At 31.0% G+C, this 16,166-nt stretch overlaps 1 protein-coding gene across 1 annotated transcript; it reads right to left on the bottom strand.

Moving 5' to 3' along the window:
• Window positions 1-13,770: 13,770 nt before the first annotated feature.
• Window positions 13,771-15,371, bottom strand: LOC134686470 (chaoptin-like). Its single transcript, XM_063546137.1, has one exon. It carries the CDS (start codon window positions 15,181-15,183, stop codon window positions 13,984-13,986), a length of 1,200 nt encoding a protein of 399 aa, XP_063402207.1. The 5' UTR covers window positions 15,184-15,371; the 3' UTR covers window positions 13,771-13,983.
• Window positions 15,372-16,166: the final 795 nt, after the last annotated feature.

A 16,166-nucleotide genomic window follows, 5' to 3' on the forward strand; every position in this document is an offset into this window, starting at 1 on the left:
GGACGATAAATGGCTGACCCGTGTTAAGAGAGAGCCATATCTCTTGTACGTTAAAGACACCCTTGTAGATTTCGAAAAAGAGTAGGCTAATGCCGCTACAAGGCAGTACTCACACCCGCAAAGTGGAAAGGGATTAATATAAGTTGCAAAACTTGTTTCCCAATCCACTATAAATAAATATGTTTAAACTAAACTCAATGTCATCTTGATTAAAACCGTTACATTGTAGAATTTTTGAGTGACAAACGCACTTTCTGTGACATTTAGTCATGCAATTCGTTGGCTGAACAATCAGATATAAAATAGCGACAATAACACTTGCTTTCATAGCTTAATTTCGAGCGTGTAAAATTTCATAAACTTTTCGAAGTGTTTTTGACTATGTAAAAAGGTTTATCTCCTTGATTGAAATTTTCTTCACAACATTTGCGATGAATAATTCGGGTAAAACTTATTTGCAACAGAGTTATATCTCTTATTCGAAACTTCTTTTGTCGTTTTTTTTTTCAATTTAACTTTTCAATCAGCTGTCTAGACCGGTGTATATAGAAATTAAAATTCGATCACTCATCAGTAAATTCATTCGTTTTAGGTTGTTTATTCACATTTGTTTACCTGTTTTAAAATACTCTTCTATTATTGTAGATATTCATCGACTTCCTTGTTTGTGTATTTTAATCCAATCTGTCGTAAGTTTCAGATACTTTTTCGTCAATTTCGTGTGCTTTCTACACACATGATATAAAATTTCAACCTTTTTGAAAGAATTCCAATATTGATATTTGTTTTTTGAAATATTACTGTTTGAATTCTTTCAATAAAAAAAGTGGACATTGTGCAGAAACCATATGAAATCGTCGAACCAAGTTCTGAAACTTTCCCTTTGAATCAACAAATTTCTATTTTATAATCCATAGATTTTTCTTAAATGTGCATTAGCTGTCAAATTTATATTCCCCGATTTCACTCAAATTATCATATTTGATTTATTACATGCTTAAACGTATATCCAAATTTCACAAAAACTTTGAAAACTGTTATCCGCTAATATAAAAAGGTTCTCTATGAAATCATGTTGAAGTCCGTGTCCTATTTTTAACATCGAGTTGAATTGTTGTGCATCATTTTGGTAGCCCAGGACACCGCAGCATACAAGTCGAATGTGGTTTAAATTTGGTGGTCAATTAAAGCCTGTTTGGTATCGATCTGATGTATTGTAAACTTATTTTCATAGGTTGATCTTGTGTTGTGTTGTTACCACTGTCCAATGTTAGGGGAGGGTTGAGCGCTCACAAACATGTATAACCCCGCCAAATTCTTTGTGTGCCTTACCCAAGTCCGGATCCTGTAGTCCATGTCTGTCATGTTTGTTTTTCGTTTTTTGTTTTGTTATAAATTAGGCCGTTAGTTTCCTAATTGTTTCATATTTTCAGGTCGAGGTCTTTTTATAGACAACTATATGGTATGGGTTTTTCTTGCATTGTTTACAAGTCCGCACGGTTGCCTACAATTGCTTACATTTACTATATTTGAACTTTAGTGGATAGTTGTCTCATCTTCTTTTTTTTATCATTGACAATCATACTTCATCTCGTTATTTGTTTACTGGGTGTGAATATAGTCCAAATGTCTGTGTACGGGATAAAACTATTCCTGTGGCTCATTTTGTGGGCGTTGAATTACATAAGATGTACCGTCTACTGCCATCATTGCTTTGGGCAGTCCTGGCCGTAAGCCTTGCAAGGAAAACCACTCGTTATACAACGGTCAATCCAATTGAGAAAATATCTGTCCCAACAACGATACTACATGTATAACGTCAATTGTATATGACATAGTAAATGGAGAAACAACAAACAACATAGACAGAATCGAATAATCCGAATGAAATTAAATTCTTAGCCACAAATTTACCCCTAAAAGGCAATTTCTGGGAGACCGGATGCATATGACTGCTTCATCAGTAGGCAAATTCCAAAAGAGCTTTTGGTATTGACTCAGAATATGATTCTGATACATATTTAAATAAACATAATATACTAGTATATAAGTTATCTTTATTTGTTAATATATCGGTATTTCTATTACAAAAAAAAATATAAATATAGATACAGACGTTCTAATTCAGGACATGTATGTTAACTCTGTTCTCTGAACTGCAAAACATTATGTCGAGTGAGGTAACATTGGCGGATCAAGGGACGTGTTCCGGGGTTTGAACTTCCTTTTTTCCTTCCGATTTTTTTTTTCAATTATGTGAACGTTTCATGGTGTTCCTGGTGTTAGAACCCCTATTTAAAATGGCTGCATCCGCGTCTGTGTAGCAATGTTAAAATATTATTATGAAAATAAACTCATCAAAGATACCTGGATTAAAAAAAATATTTACGCCAGACGCGTGTTTCGTCTACAAAAAACTCATCAGTGACGCTCTAGTCAAAACATATTTAAAAGGCAGAAAATAGAATACGAAGTTGAAGAGCATTGAGGACCAAAAGTTCCTAAAAGTTTAGCCAAATACAGCTAAGGTAATCTATTCCTGAGGTAATAAAGCCTTAGTTTTTCAAAAGTTCCAAGTTTTGTTAATACAGAAGTGCTGTCTACTTGGCTGGTGATACCTGCGGGGAAATAAATATCCACCAGCAGTGTCATCGACCCAGTAGTTGCAAATAAACTCATCATAGTTACCAGGATTAAAATTTTATATTTTAACCTAGTAAATACATAATTAGTTCCACTCTTTTGTGATGATCACTAATTTATATGTCTCAATTATAGACTCTCGACTATCAATTGTCAACAATAGTTATTCATCTACCATGTCTATTTATTACATTAAAAATTACATACATATAAAAATAAAAACTAATATTACATTAAAAAAAATGTATAAACTTTAACATTTATATGTATAATTCAGTCACAAGGAGCAATAAATTTAGGAAGTATATAAAAAATATTCAAATTGTCATTTTTTATAAAATATCATTTTAATCACCAGGCCATACAGATAAAAGATTGGTTGTATTCATACGTTTTAGTATTTTGTTATGTAATTTTATGAAGTTTTGTTCACTTGTCAAAAATTTTTTTTTTGTATTTCTATGAAGAGAGGGCGATCTCAATCTACCACCGATAACATACTTGAGAACACATGTATACTACTGTTGCCTTTGTTTGTAATAATGTGTTACATGGACCAGTGACATGATTACAACATACCACTGTGATAAATTTTCTAATGAAAATTAGATTTATTCTCTATTTAAACTTACTAACTTACTTAATCCTCTTCATGTTCTTGAACACATAAGGCATCAATATTTAAACTACCAACATAATAACATCATTTTAAAAGTTAACTGAAGGGTATGAAATTTTATTATTCAAGATTTGTTTTTCAGGTACTTAGTTAAGTTCTGACAGATTAAAACAATTTCTGAATAGGCAAACCATACTTGTACATAACATATAAACATGTCATTCAAAGTTTTAAAATAAAAAAGATATAACAGTTATGTTAAAGTAACTTCCGTATATAACATGCTAACAACTATTTTTTCTTAAAGTCATATAAAACGAGTGAGTGTTGAAAAATAAGGTTTGTCCAATTCTTGAACCAAAGCATGTATACATCATGAACGTAGTCCTCTGTGACGATTTTATCATTATTTTCGCAAACATATCATATATTTGTCAATTTTTTTTTCTCTCTGTTTGTTATGATTTAACAAATATTGCTGCTCATTAAATGCCGTTTTTTGAATCCGAGTTTTACCGATTGTCCCCTTATAGTAAACAAGTCACAAAAAGCATGGGTATTGAGCACCTGTTTAACATGTATAATCAAATATTTGTTTATTTCAATGACAGATCCATGCGTATTGTGGTCACCGGATTTTACGAAGAGGGTTACGCTCGGGTCACTATGCATACGGAAAATATGTCGGCGAATTGCTTCCTGGCAGCAAGCAATTAAAAATAAGTAAACGTCTTCTAAATGTTGACAAATTAAAGAATTTTCCTAGAAAAAAGTATATAGATATAGGAAGATGTGGTGTGAGTGCGGTGTGAGATGTACATAAGTTGTATAATGAAAACTATCCATTTAGTTATAAAAAACATATGCATATTTTTTTTTAATTTGAGGTTTCTTATGACTTTAATACAATATACAAATTATACATGTAATAAGTAAAAAAATGTACGTTTGCTTCGTGAATGTAATTACATATATGTCCTAAAATTGAACAATCATCATATTAAGGTTGCTGTTTTTGTTGTTGTTGGTTGGTTTGTTTTGGGTTTTTTTTTTTGGTGTTTTTTTTGGCATTTAACAAGTTGGTTAGCATTTGTTATTTATTATAAGATGACAAATCTTATTTCATTTTCAAAAATACAAAAACAAAAATATTTAAATAACCTTGGCATACACAAATTAACAAAAAGCAACATAACCTTCAGTGTCATATTAACTATATTGATTCAACTTTAAAAATCTTAATAGATCAGTTTGCACTTGTTTACCATAACCAAACATGATCATTATGAGATCCCTACTTATCTATGTTCAAATTTTAAAAACTACTAGATCAGTTTGTCCTTGTTCACAAGAACCAAACATAATAATTTGGAGTTATCTCAATCTATCATGAATAATTTTGTAGTTCTTAAAGTCACTGTTTGACATTTACCAAACATTCACTTTCATTCATAAATGTATCTAATTGTATGTTAAATGTACAAATGCATGTCACTGTAATTCACAGCTGATTTATTGTGTGTTTTGTTTTATTGTCGCTTTTCATTATTCCTAATGTATTTAGCATCCTAATGATTATTCAAACACTCATTATTATTTTTAGGGACAAAATTACCCAAAACCATAATGTTTAATCTTAAGCTATGTGTAGTATATCTGAAGAAATTAAATGTAAGTTTTCATCAAAACAATAATAAAATATACATGTATAAATGCATATAAATGTACTAACCTAGACTCAAACTTTCAGAAATCCAGAATAATAGTGATAACATACAATTTTATTACATATTTCTGACTATTTTAACAAAAAAGAGAAGGTCATACATTTCTAATAAAAACTTACATATAATTTGTAAATAATGGAGTATCCAAACTTCCATGTTTTGATTTTTCATTATTTTCTGATAAATAATTATTTAAAAACAGCTTCTTGTCCATTGGCTTTCTCTTGAGTGAACTTAAAAAATGTTTAATAGTATATCTCTTGATGTACGAAATTGCACTCAGGAATATAGCAAGCAAGACGAACATTGTGACCAAAACGCCAACGGCTGCTTTACTACTAGATCTGTTACTGCTACTGTCCCCAGACAAACACATAAATCCAGCTGACGGCACTGATACTATGGATATGTTAAAGTGCAAACCGTCATGACATTTCAGGCTGTTTTTATTAAAAACATGGACTTCTGTTCTCTTTAACCAGTCATGGAATTCTCGCAACTTGCAATCACAGGCGAATTCATTTCCAAAGAAATTGACAGAAAGACTTGATTTTTTCTTTATTTGATCTAGCGAAAAAAGAAACCCATTATGATTAGAATATGCTTCGAATGTACTTATACTATTATACGATATATCAAGATATTCCAGATGTGACATACACCTCGTATGATAAATGTTCAAGCTCTGAAGTATGTTATGGGCAAGATTTAATCTCTTCAGTGCCGTAAATGTACACATTGTATTAGCAGTATCAGCGTCGAAAACCGATAATTTGTTGTTTTCAAGTGTTAATACTTCAAGTTTGGTGAATGGACTTTCCAAGAACACAAGCCGAAGATGAGTGATATGACCTTTACTGTCAATCTCATCATTCAAAGCATCACTTAAATTCAACTTTTTCAAATTTTGAATATTTGTAAATGTCCGAGTGTGCACGGAAGAAACGTCCCACTGATTATTTGCAAGATTCAATTCTTCTAAGTTTTGCATACAGTGGAATGTTTGTCCATTTATTTTCCTTATCCCATTGTTTCGTAAATCTAACTTTTTCAAAGCATTCATATAATAACTTGAGTCGTCAGCACACGATCCAACAAGATTTCTTGGCAAATCAGGAATATCACCATCTGTTATATGAATTCTTTCAAGATCAGTTGTAATTGAGTTCGCAAATTCATCACTCTCAATGTCATCTTGATTAAAACTTTTACATTGGAGAGTTTTCGCGTTACAAACGCACTTTGGGTGACAATAACTCACGCAATTCGTTTGCTGCACAATAAGGCATAAAATAACGACAATAACACTTGCTTTCATGTCTTACTTTCAGGCGTGTAAACTTTCTTCAACTTTTCAAAGTTTTTTTGACGTAGAAAAATAGTCTATCTCCTTGATTTTAACTTACTTGTCACAACATTCGCGGTGGATAATTCGGTTATTAAATATTTGCCACAGATTTTATCACTTTTTCAAACTTCTTCCAGTGTTTATTAAACTTTTCAATCACCTGTCTAGGCCGGTGAAGACAGAAATTAAAATCCGATCAACCAGTAGTAAATACATCCGTCTAAAGTTGTTTATTCACATTCTTTGGCCTTTTTTAAATGACTTTTGTATTATTGTAGAAAATCATCGACTTCATTGTTGGTGTATATAATCCAATCTGTTACATGTTTCAGATATTTTTATGTCATTTTCGTGTGCTTTCTAAACACGTGATACAAGAAAATCTACATTTTTGAAAGAATTCAAATATTGATATATATTCTGTGGAATATTACTGTTTGAGATTTTTTCAATAAAAGTGGACATTCAGCAGGAAGCACATGAATTCGCCGAACCAAGTTCTGAAACTTTGCTTCAATATCAACAAATCTCCATTTTCTTATCCACACATTTTTCTTAAAGAGGCATTAGCTGTCAAATTAATGTACATCGATTTGTCTCAAATTATCATATTTGATTTATTACTTGCTTAAACGTAAATCCAAATTTCACAAAAAGTAAAAAATAAACCATGCATACTAAAAATATGTATAAACATTTCGTGTGTATTTTGTTTAGTCGTAATCTAACTTACCACCGATATGACCTCCGAAGACTGTCGACGGTCTTACAACCCAATTTAAATTTGAAAACAATTATCAACAAATACCTTCCATACGCTATTAGCTTTTTCTAGATCTGTTTGAGCTCATATTGCAAGTTAAAAGCATGCTGATCATCAAGTTTATCTGTATCAGAATGATTTTTGAAATCGAATTATTCAACTAAATTGTTCATCTTTGTGACACTTCCAATGTTGACATTTTTTTATTTTGATAGCTTAAAAACATGGGTAATAAATCTCTATTATTAATTAAAAATCACATGAATACAGATTCAATGAGGTCGAATGATTCACTTGCAAATGAATATTTATCAGCGATTGTTATTGGTTATTTAACAAAATTGAAACAAATAGGCTGCTCAAAAAAATTATTATTTAATTATTTCACGTTAATTGATAATTGCATCGCCCCCTCCCCCTTTTCCCAAAAAAAAATCACACTTTGACCATTTATCATCTAGTAGCTACTGCCCTTTAAAAAAAAACTTGTTGGTAACATATAATTTCTGAAAATACTTATTTGGTCATCGACCTTTGTGTACAGTATGTTGTTATCAAAATGTGTTTAATGTGAAAAGTGACCAAAAACGTCGAAATAAGCGTCACGTCATCGCTTTGTAGACCGTTTAACGTGGATTGTCTACGTTTTTTCCTCCCATTTTTTTTCTCGATTTTCAACGATATAGGCATTTTGTTTTTAAGGACCAAGTGTGAAGAAAATCATATATAAAACTATTATAATATTATTACACAATTCATTATGTTCCAGATATGTTACATGTATATCAAATGACAAAAAATATATTTAACGAGTCACTGGAGATAAATTGAGGTTAAAAAATTTCTTTAAAAAAGCTAGCAGATATATTGAGTATATACAACTGATATACTACAACAGAGATCGCAGGTGAAATGACCGCCTAGACTAATGTTTAAGACAGTTATTAGTTCCCTTGATGACAATTTTTTATGTCTGCCTGTGCGAATTTCAAACGCGCACTGTTACACCAGTACTGACAACCTTCCATCTTTTATGGGTAGATTTTACATAGATAAATAAAATCGTACAATATAAGCAAAATGAGGAGGTTAAATTTGATGTTGTTGTCTATTTTGTCTTTTATTGGAAGAGTCGGATGTCAGGGTGGTCAATTTGGAAAATATTTTAAAATCATTTCAGAGAGTAAACTGGAATACAGGATGGAATATCAACCAGTGCATCATGATATACAACATTTCATTGCAGATGTTGTGTTGATGTTGTTTACAAATTTTTCCTTGGACTGTAGTGTCAATATACAATATAGCTGACTTGAATATACCCTTAAACCAAATTTCAGAAATCCTTGTATTGTAGTTCCTAAGAAAAATGCGACGAAAAATATGCATGGAACGGACGGACTAACGGAAGGATGGGTGAACTGACGGATAGACAGACAGAGGTAAGACAGGAAACCCCTTTTTCAAAACGAGGGTATAATTACAATATAGGAAACCTAAGATTGAGTACCACGTTCCTCACCAAAATATATGTAGTCTCATGTGATCCGGATATTTAAACAGATCCTGCTTCTCATCTGGCATCCGTCGTGATGCTCATGAAAATTTTGATTTAAACAGCAACATCTGTGAAATAATTTCAGAGAATGATAGCAAACGAAAACTTTGGAGTACCTTATTACCTTGGAGATATACAAATCAAATACATTTGCTAAATATTCCGTTTTGAATTTTCCTCTAAATCCTATTTTTGTAATTTTCTTTCTTCGTTAGGAAATTTATGTACAAAGTCTGGAACTTGACAGTTGTTTTCCATCCGTTTGATGCATTTAAGCACTTGATTTCCCCATTTGATAAATGACGTATTTGAATTTGCCATGGAGTTCGGTAGGTTTGCTATTTCACTTTTGTTGCTTCACATACACAGCTACTTTTGCATAGGTACTATTTATGTACTAAAAATATGTAGTACTGGAAATTTACTTTTAATTTTCAGTACTATTTTGTTACTTTAAAATTATGGTAATATTTAGGTACCTGTTTTTTACAGTACTTAATTTGAACTTGAAATTTAGGTACTACAGATTTTTGGTTACTATCGTTACATTTTCAGCATTTTGAAAGTTTTTATATTTCAAATCTCTTAAAATCATGATTTTCAAACATGGAATATTGTATTATTTCTGTACCAAAATATTTAGTACAAATCAAGTACTGTAAAATACAAGTCCCTAAATATGACAAGAATTTTAAAGTAAAGAAATAGTACTAAATATTAAAAGTAAATTTCCAGTACTACATATTTTTAGTACAGAAATAGTACCTATGCAAAAGTAGCTATGTAGAATAGGAATAGAACGTTCACAGTTTTGAAGCTGAATTATATGTTTTGTCTTAAAGTTTTGATGTCAGTTTCTCAGTTCTAATTTCTAGATGTAAGTCAAATTATGACATAGACTTATATGTAAACGTTTGAATTTGCTCAAAACACATTCATTCATTATAAACTAACCAAGTGTGCTCCTATCCTTGCTTTGAGAGTATAAAAGGAATGAAAGATCATAGCTTTACTTAATGTGTTATTATGCAGATGATGACATCGTACTAAAAAAAATCCAAGTTAGTCGAATGTTTTGAATGCATTCATCCAATGTAAAATAAAATGAAATTATTTTTAATGACAGTATCAAATATGTAATCAATTAGTAATACGCTAATTTCCAATCATTATTTTTCAATATTCCATCATTCAGTTTTCTTTCTAGATATGCTTTTGACATGAATAATCCTTTCAAGTGCCACATGTGGAGCAGTATTTGCTTACCCTTCCGGAGCACCTGAGATCATCCCTATTTTTTTATGGGGATCGGGTTACTTATTCTTAAGTTTTCTATGTTCTGTCATGTGTACTATTGTTTGTATGTCTGTCTTTTTAATTATAGCATTGTTTGTTTATTTTCGATTTATGCGTTTGACTGTCCCTTTGGTATCTTTCGTCCCTCTTTTACAAATTAAATATTATGATTAATTAGCATTATCGGTAGTTTGAAAGAATAATTTGAAGAAAAATATATTAGTATTTAATATGAAACCAATGTTCACGTCTTAAACAATTGCGTTAAACTAAATACAACCGACGTACGAAGCCTGGAAAGGGGATCACCAACCCATATCAGACATTTCCAATTTCGTATTGATACATTTCGTTCATAATATTGCATGAAATCTTATAGAATTCTAAAACATATTGACTTTTAAATTGAAATATGTCCTTAATCAACGCACAGTAACATAGAGTATTATAGCTGCCAAAATTTAAATTCATATCGATTACACTTTTTCTGCGTCTGGCACAGTTTTTGAAAATGATATTTGATTAATTTCAAACATTAGTTCGTTTTGTGGACGAAACTCTCGTCTGGCGTAAATACAAAATTTTATCCTAGTAGCTATTATGAGTTTATTTTCGTTGTGTTATGAATATGAATATATATGGTCATCATATCATGAAAATTCAACTTTTGATGAAATGAAACGATTAAATATTAGACCCTTTTTGCCTTGATGTGGACCAATTGAAAGATTTAGTTAATTTGCACCCTTTGACCTCAATGTAAAACAGTTTATTAACGGGGCCAATAATTCAAAATCTGAATATACAGGAAGATTCCGCATCTCTAAGAACTCAATAAACAAGACTTCAACTTACATTCCATATAAATTGGTCAAGAAATAAATGATGTATACAAAGTATTAAAAAAGTATTGTTGTTGGCCACTAATTCCTAGTTGGTTAAGGCCCATGCACTTTAAATCAATCAGTGCCGTCCTTTTTAACACCAAACCTTGCGGTACAATAATAAAAGGTACCAGGATTATAATTTAGTACCCAGACAATTTTATAGAGATTCAAAGACTTATTCTCAATTTATTCTCCTGAAAACAATTTCAAATAGATCGATATATTTATACTCAAGTTATTGTCTGGAAACCAAATGGATTTAGACGACGAAGAAATCATCGTCATGTCATAATACGACCACAAAGCTAACTTTAAATTCAATTCCTCACACAAGATGCAAGACAAGCAATGTAGCAATAGTTATCAAATGTACCAGTATTATAATTTAGTACACCAGACGCGCGTTTCGTCTACATTAGACTCATCAGTGACGCTCATATCAAAATATTTATAAAGCGAAACAAGTACATCTTTAAAGAGCAATAAGGATCCAAATTTCCAAAAAGTTGTACCAAATACGGCTAAGGTAATCTTTGCCTGGGATAAGAAAATACTTAGTTTTTCGAAAATTACAAGGTTTTGTTAACAGGAAATTTATAAAAGTGACCACATTATTGATATTCATGTCAACACCGAAATGTTGACTACTAGGCTGGTGATACCCTCAGGTACGAAACGTCCACCAGCAGTGGCATCGACCCAGTGGTGTAAATAGTTATCAATTAATTTTTTTTCTAATTTTTAAATTAAGGTGAATTTAAGTAATGTGTCTTTCAAAAGTAAGCTTGAAAACTTGTTGTTGTTGAATATTGTCGGTCATATTCGTTTTAGTCAATTGTCTTGTTATAAATCAGATCTTTTGTTTTCCTGGTAAACAGTTTCACATTTTTATGTTGGGAACTTTTATATCTAATTTAATTGTACAAGTTTTTCATATTATTGAAGGCTATACTTAAAAACAAAAACCTTAAACTAATTCAAGTTATGATGAATAGTTATGTCGTTGAACATTATACCATTGTCGTTTGTTGATATGTTGAATTTTTGTTTTTTGTTCATTTCTTGTACATACATTAGGCTGCTCGCTATCTTGTTTAAATGTTTTTTACATTTGTCAATTCGGGGCCTTTTATAGCTGACTATGCAATATTGGGTTTGCTCGTTGTTGAGGTCTTGCGGTGACCTATGTTTATTAATGTCTGTGTCATTTGGTCTCTTGCACAGAGTTGTCTCATTGGCAATCAAATCACATCTTCTCTGTTTATGAAGTAGCAGAAAAGGGACCAAACATAAGTACAAGTCTTTAAACTATACAGTCTATCAACTCACATGTTATACAAAGAATACAATTTAAATATAGTATATTGTACAGAACCTGGTCATTAGCTGAAAGTCTCAGATCATTAATGATTGTATATATTCATTTGAATAAAAAATATATATATATCTAAAAGCTGAAGCAAAATCCAAATACATGTGAATATATGGCACGCTATGTTGTTCCGTTGTTTTCCTCTTATACTTCATTGGTTTTCCTAGGTTTTATTTTGTAACATGGATTTGATTTCTTTAAATCGAGTTATGACTCTTGAACAGCGGTATGCTACTGATGCCTTTATAAATCAGTTCAATATGTTTATGAAATGAACTTGAGTTGAAGGTCTAAATAAAATGTATTCAACTTGATAAACATGTAGATCTGGCTAGCTGCTATTTCAAATATCACATATTACATGTATTTCATTATACAATTATAAAGTTAAAGAATAGGTTTCTATTACAATGAGTTCCTTTGTTTTCTTCTTATAGTTGATGAGTTTCATTCCGTTTAAGTTTGTCACCCGGATTTGTTTTCTCTCAATTGATTTATGACTTGAGAACACACGTATACTACTGTTGCCTTTGTTTTCATTTTGAATTTGTTATTGATAGCATCATCATGAGTACAATATGCCACTGTGATAACTTTTCTAATAAAAATAAGATTTGAATCTCTATTTAAACTACTAACACAATGACAATGTTTAAAAGTTTATCTGAGTGTATAAAATGTTATGTTTTATGAAAAGTACTTATTCACCTATTTTAGTTAAGTTCTGACAGATCAAAATAATATATGAAGAGGCAAATTGTGCTTGTACATTTTACATTAACATGTAATTAAAGGTCGAAAAATAAAAATATAACCGGAATGTAAAGTAAGTTATATTTTTTACCATGCTAAAAACTACTTTTTTAATACAATATGTATTTAAGAAGCTAGGGAAAATGTGAAGTATATATACAATAATTGAACAATAATCAAATAAAGGTTGGGTTTGCTTTGTTTTGTTCTGTGTTTTTTTTTCCATTACACAATTGGGTTAACATTTGTTTAAATAAGTCGACAAATTTTATTTCATTTAAAACTGAAAAAAAATTAACATGTAGTAAAATCTGCCCTTAGCATATATGAACAAAATGAAACGTAAACTTCAGTGTCACATTACCAATATTGATTCAAATTTTTAAAAACAACTTAATAGATCAGGTTGCACTTGTTTACCATAGCCAAACATGATCATTATGAGATTCCTACTGATCTATCTTTAAATTTAAAAAAAATACTCAACCAGTTTGCACTTGTTTACCATAGCAATGCATAATCATTATGAGATCTCTACAACTATCATGAAGAATAATGTATTTTTAAAGATTGCTCACTGTTTGATAGTTGCTAAACATCCACTTTCATATAATAATGTGTGTAATTGTATGTAACATGTACAAATATGTTTCACTGTAATTCACAGCTGATTTATTTTGTGTTTTGTTTTATTAACACTTTTCATTATTCCTAAAAATGATTCAAACAGTCATTATTATTTTTATGGACATTTTGATCACTTGTTAGAAACAAAACCTCCCCAAAACACAATGTCAGGCTTTGTGAAGTATATCCGAAAAATAAAAAATGTAAATTTTCACCAAAACAACTATAAAATAATAAAAATATACATGTACAAATCTGTATAAATGTTCTGAACTAGACTCAAACTTTCAGAAATGCAGAATATTAGCGATAACATACATTGTACAGTTGTATTAGATATTTCTAACTATTTTAACAAAAAAGGGAAGGTCATACATATCTAATAGAAACCTACATATAATTTGTAAATAATGTAGGATTTCCATGTCTTGCATTTTCATTATTTTCTGATGAATAATTACTTAACAATTGCTTCTTGGCCATTGGCTGTCTCTTGTATGAACTAACAACATGTAGAATATAAGCAATTACACTCAGGAATATAGCAAGCAAGACGACCATTGCTACCAAAACACCAACGGCTGTATTATACCCAGAACTGTTACTGCTACTGTCCCCAGAGCTGCTAATATCCAACGAGAAACACTCAAATTCAGCTGACTCGACTGACATTATGGACTTTTCAAAGAGAACACCGTCATGACATGTCAGTTTGTCTTTCTCTAATACATGGACTTCTGTTCTATTTAACCAGTCATGGAATTCTCGCAACTGGCAATCACAGTCGAATTCATTTCCAAAGAAGTTGACAGAAACATTTGATGCTTTCTGAATCTGATCTAGTGAAAATAGTAACCCATTAAGGTTGGAATATGATTCGAATGTACTTAAACTATTATAAGATAAATCAAGACATTCCAGATGTGGCATACACCTTTTATGATAAAATGTCAAGCGCGGAAGTGTGTTGTGAGCAAGATTCAATCTCTTTAGTGATGTAAATGTACACATTGTATTAGCAGTATCAGCGTCATAAACCGATAATTTGTTGTTGTCAAGTGCCAATACTTCAAGTTTGGTAAATGGACTTTCCAAGAACACAAGCCGAAGATGGGTACTTTTAACTTTGCTGTCAATCTCGTCATGCAAAGCGTCACTTAAATTTAACTTTTTCAAATTTTGAATATTTGAAAATGTCCGTGTGTGCGCTGTGGAAACGTCCCACTGATTATTTGCAAGGTTCAATTCTTCCAAATTTGGCATGCAGTGGAGTGTTTGTCCATTTATTGTTTTTATCCCATTGTTTTGTAAATCTAACTTTTTCAAAGCATTCAGATGATAACTGGAGTCGTCAGCACATGATCCAACAAGATTTCTTGGCAATTCAGGAATATCACCATCAGTTATATGAATTCTTACAAGATCAGTTGTAATTGAGTTCGCAAATTCATCACCCTCAATGTCATTTTGATTAAAACCTTTACAAGTGAGAACTTTTGGGTTACACATGCATTTTTGGTGACATTTTTTCTCGCAATTCGTTTGCTGTACAATGAGACATAAAATAACGACAATAACACTTGCTTTCATGACTCACTTTCTGGCGTGTAAACTTTCATAAACTTTTCACAGTTTTTTTTCTTAGCAAAATAGTTTATCTCCTTAATTAAAACTTACTTGTCACTACATTCGCGAGGAATAGTTCGGTTAAATATTCTTTGCAATAGAGTTATATCACTTATTAGAAATTTCTTTTGTCACGTATTTTATTCTAACTTTTCAATCACCTGTCTAGACCAGTGTAGACATTATTTAAAGTTCGATCACTCATTGGTGAATCCATCTGCCAAATATTGTTTGATCACAGTTTTTGACCTGTTTTAATTAGTTTTGTACTATCGTCTTATATTCATCGACTTCCTTGTTTGTGTACCCATTCGGTTACAAATAAACTCATCATAGATACTAAGACTAAATTTTGTATATACGCCAGACGCGCGTTTCGTCTACAAAAGACTCATCAGTGACGCAGTCTCCGATTTTTTTTCCGTCATTTTCATGTGCTTTCTAACAAATGTTAAAAAAATTGAAAGAATTTCAATATTAATATTTTTTTTAAATGTTACTGTTTGAATTCTTTCAATCAAGGAGAAAATTCTGCAGAAAGCACATGAAATCGTCGAACCAAGTTCTTAAACTTTGCCTTAACATCAACAAATCTCCATTTTCTTATCCATACATTTTTAAAGGGGCATTAGCTGTCAAAGTAATGATCATTGATTTGTCTCAAATTATCATATTTGATTTATTACATGCTTAAACGATATATCCGAATTTCACAAAAAGTCTAAAATAAATATTTAACAATGCATTGACATTAAAATATGTATAAAAATTTCGTGCGGCTTTTTGTATAGACGTCATCTAGTTAACTACCAAGATGACCTTTGATGACTGTCCACGGTCTTATAACCCGATTCAAACTTGAATTTATTAACGAATACCGGACATGTGCTATTGGATTTTTCTAGATCTGTTTGAGTTCATTTTGTAGGTCACAAGTATATTTATGA

This window comes from Mytilus trossulus, chromosome 10 (genome assembly GCF_036588685.1).
Source record: "Mytilus trossulus isolate FHL-02 chromosome 10, PNRI_Mtr1.1.1.hap1, whole genome shotgun sequence".
NCBI lineage: Eukaryota > Metazoa > Mollusca > Bivalvia > Mytilida > Mytilidae > Mytilus > Mytilus trossulus.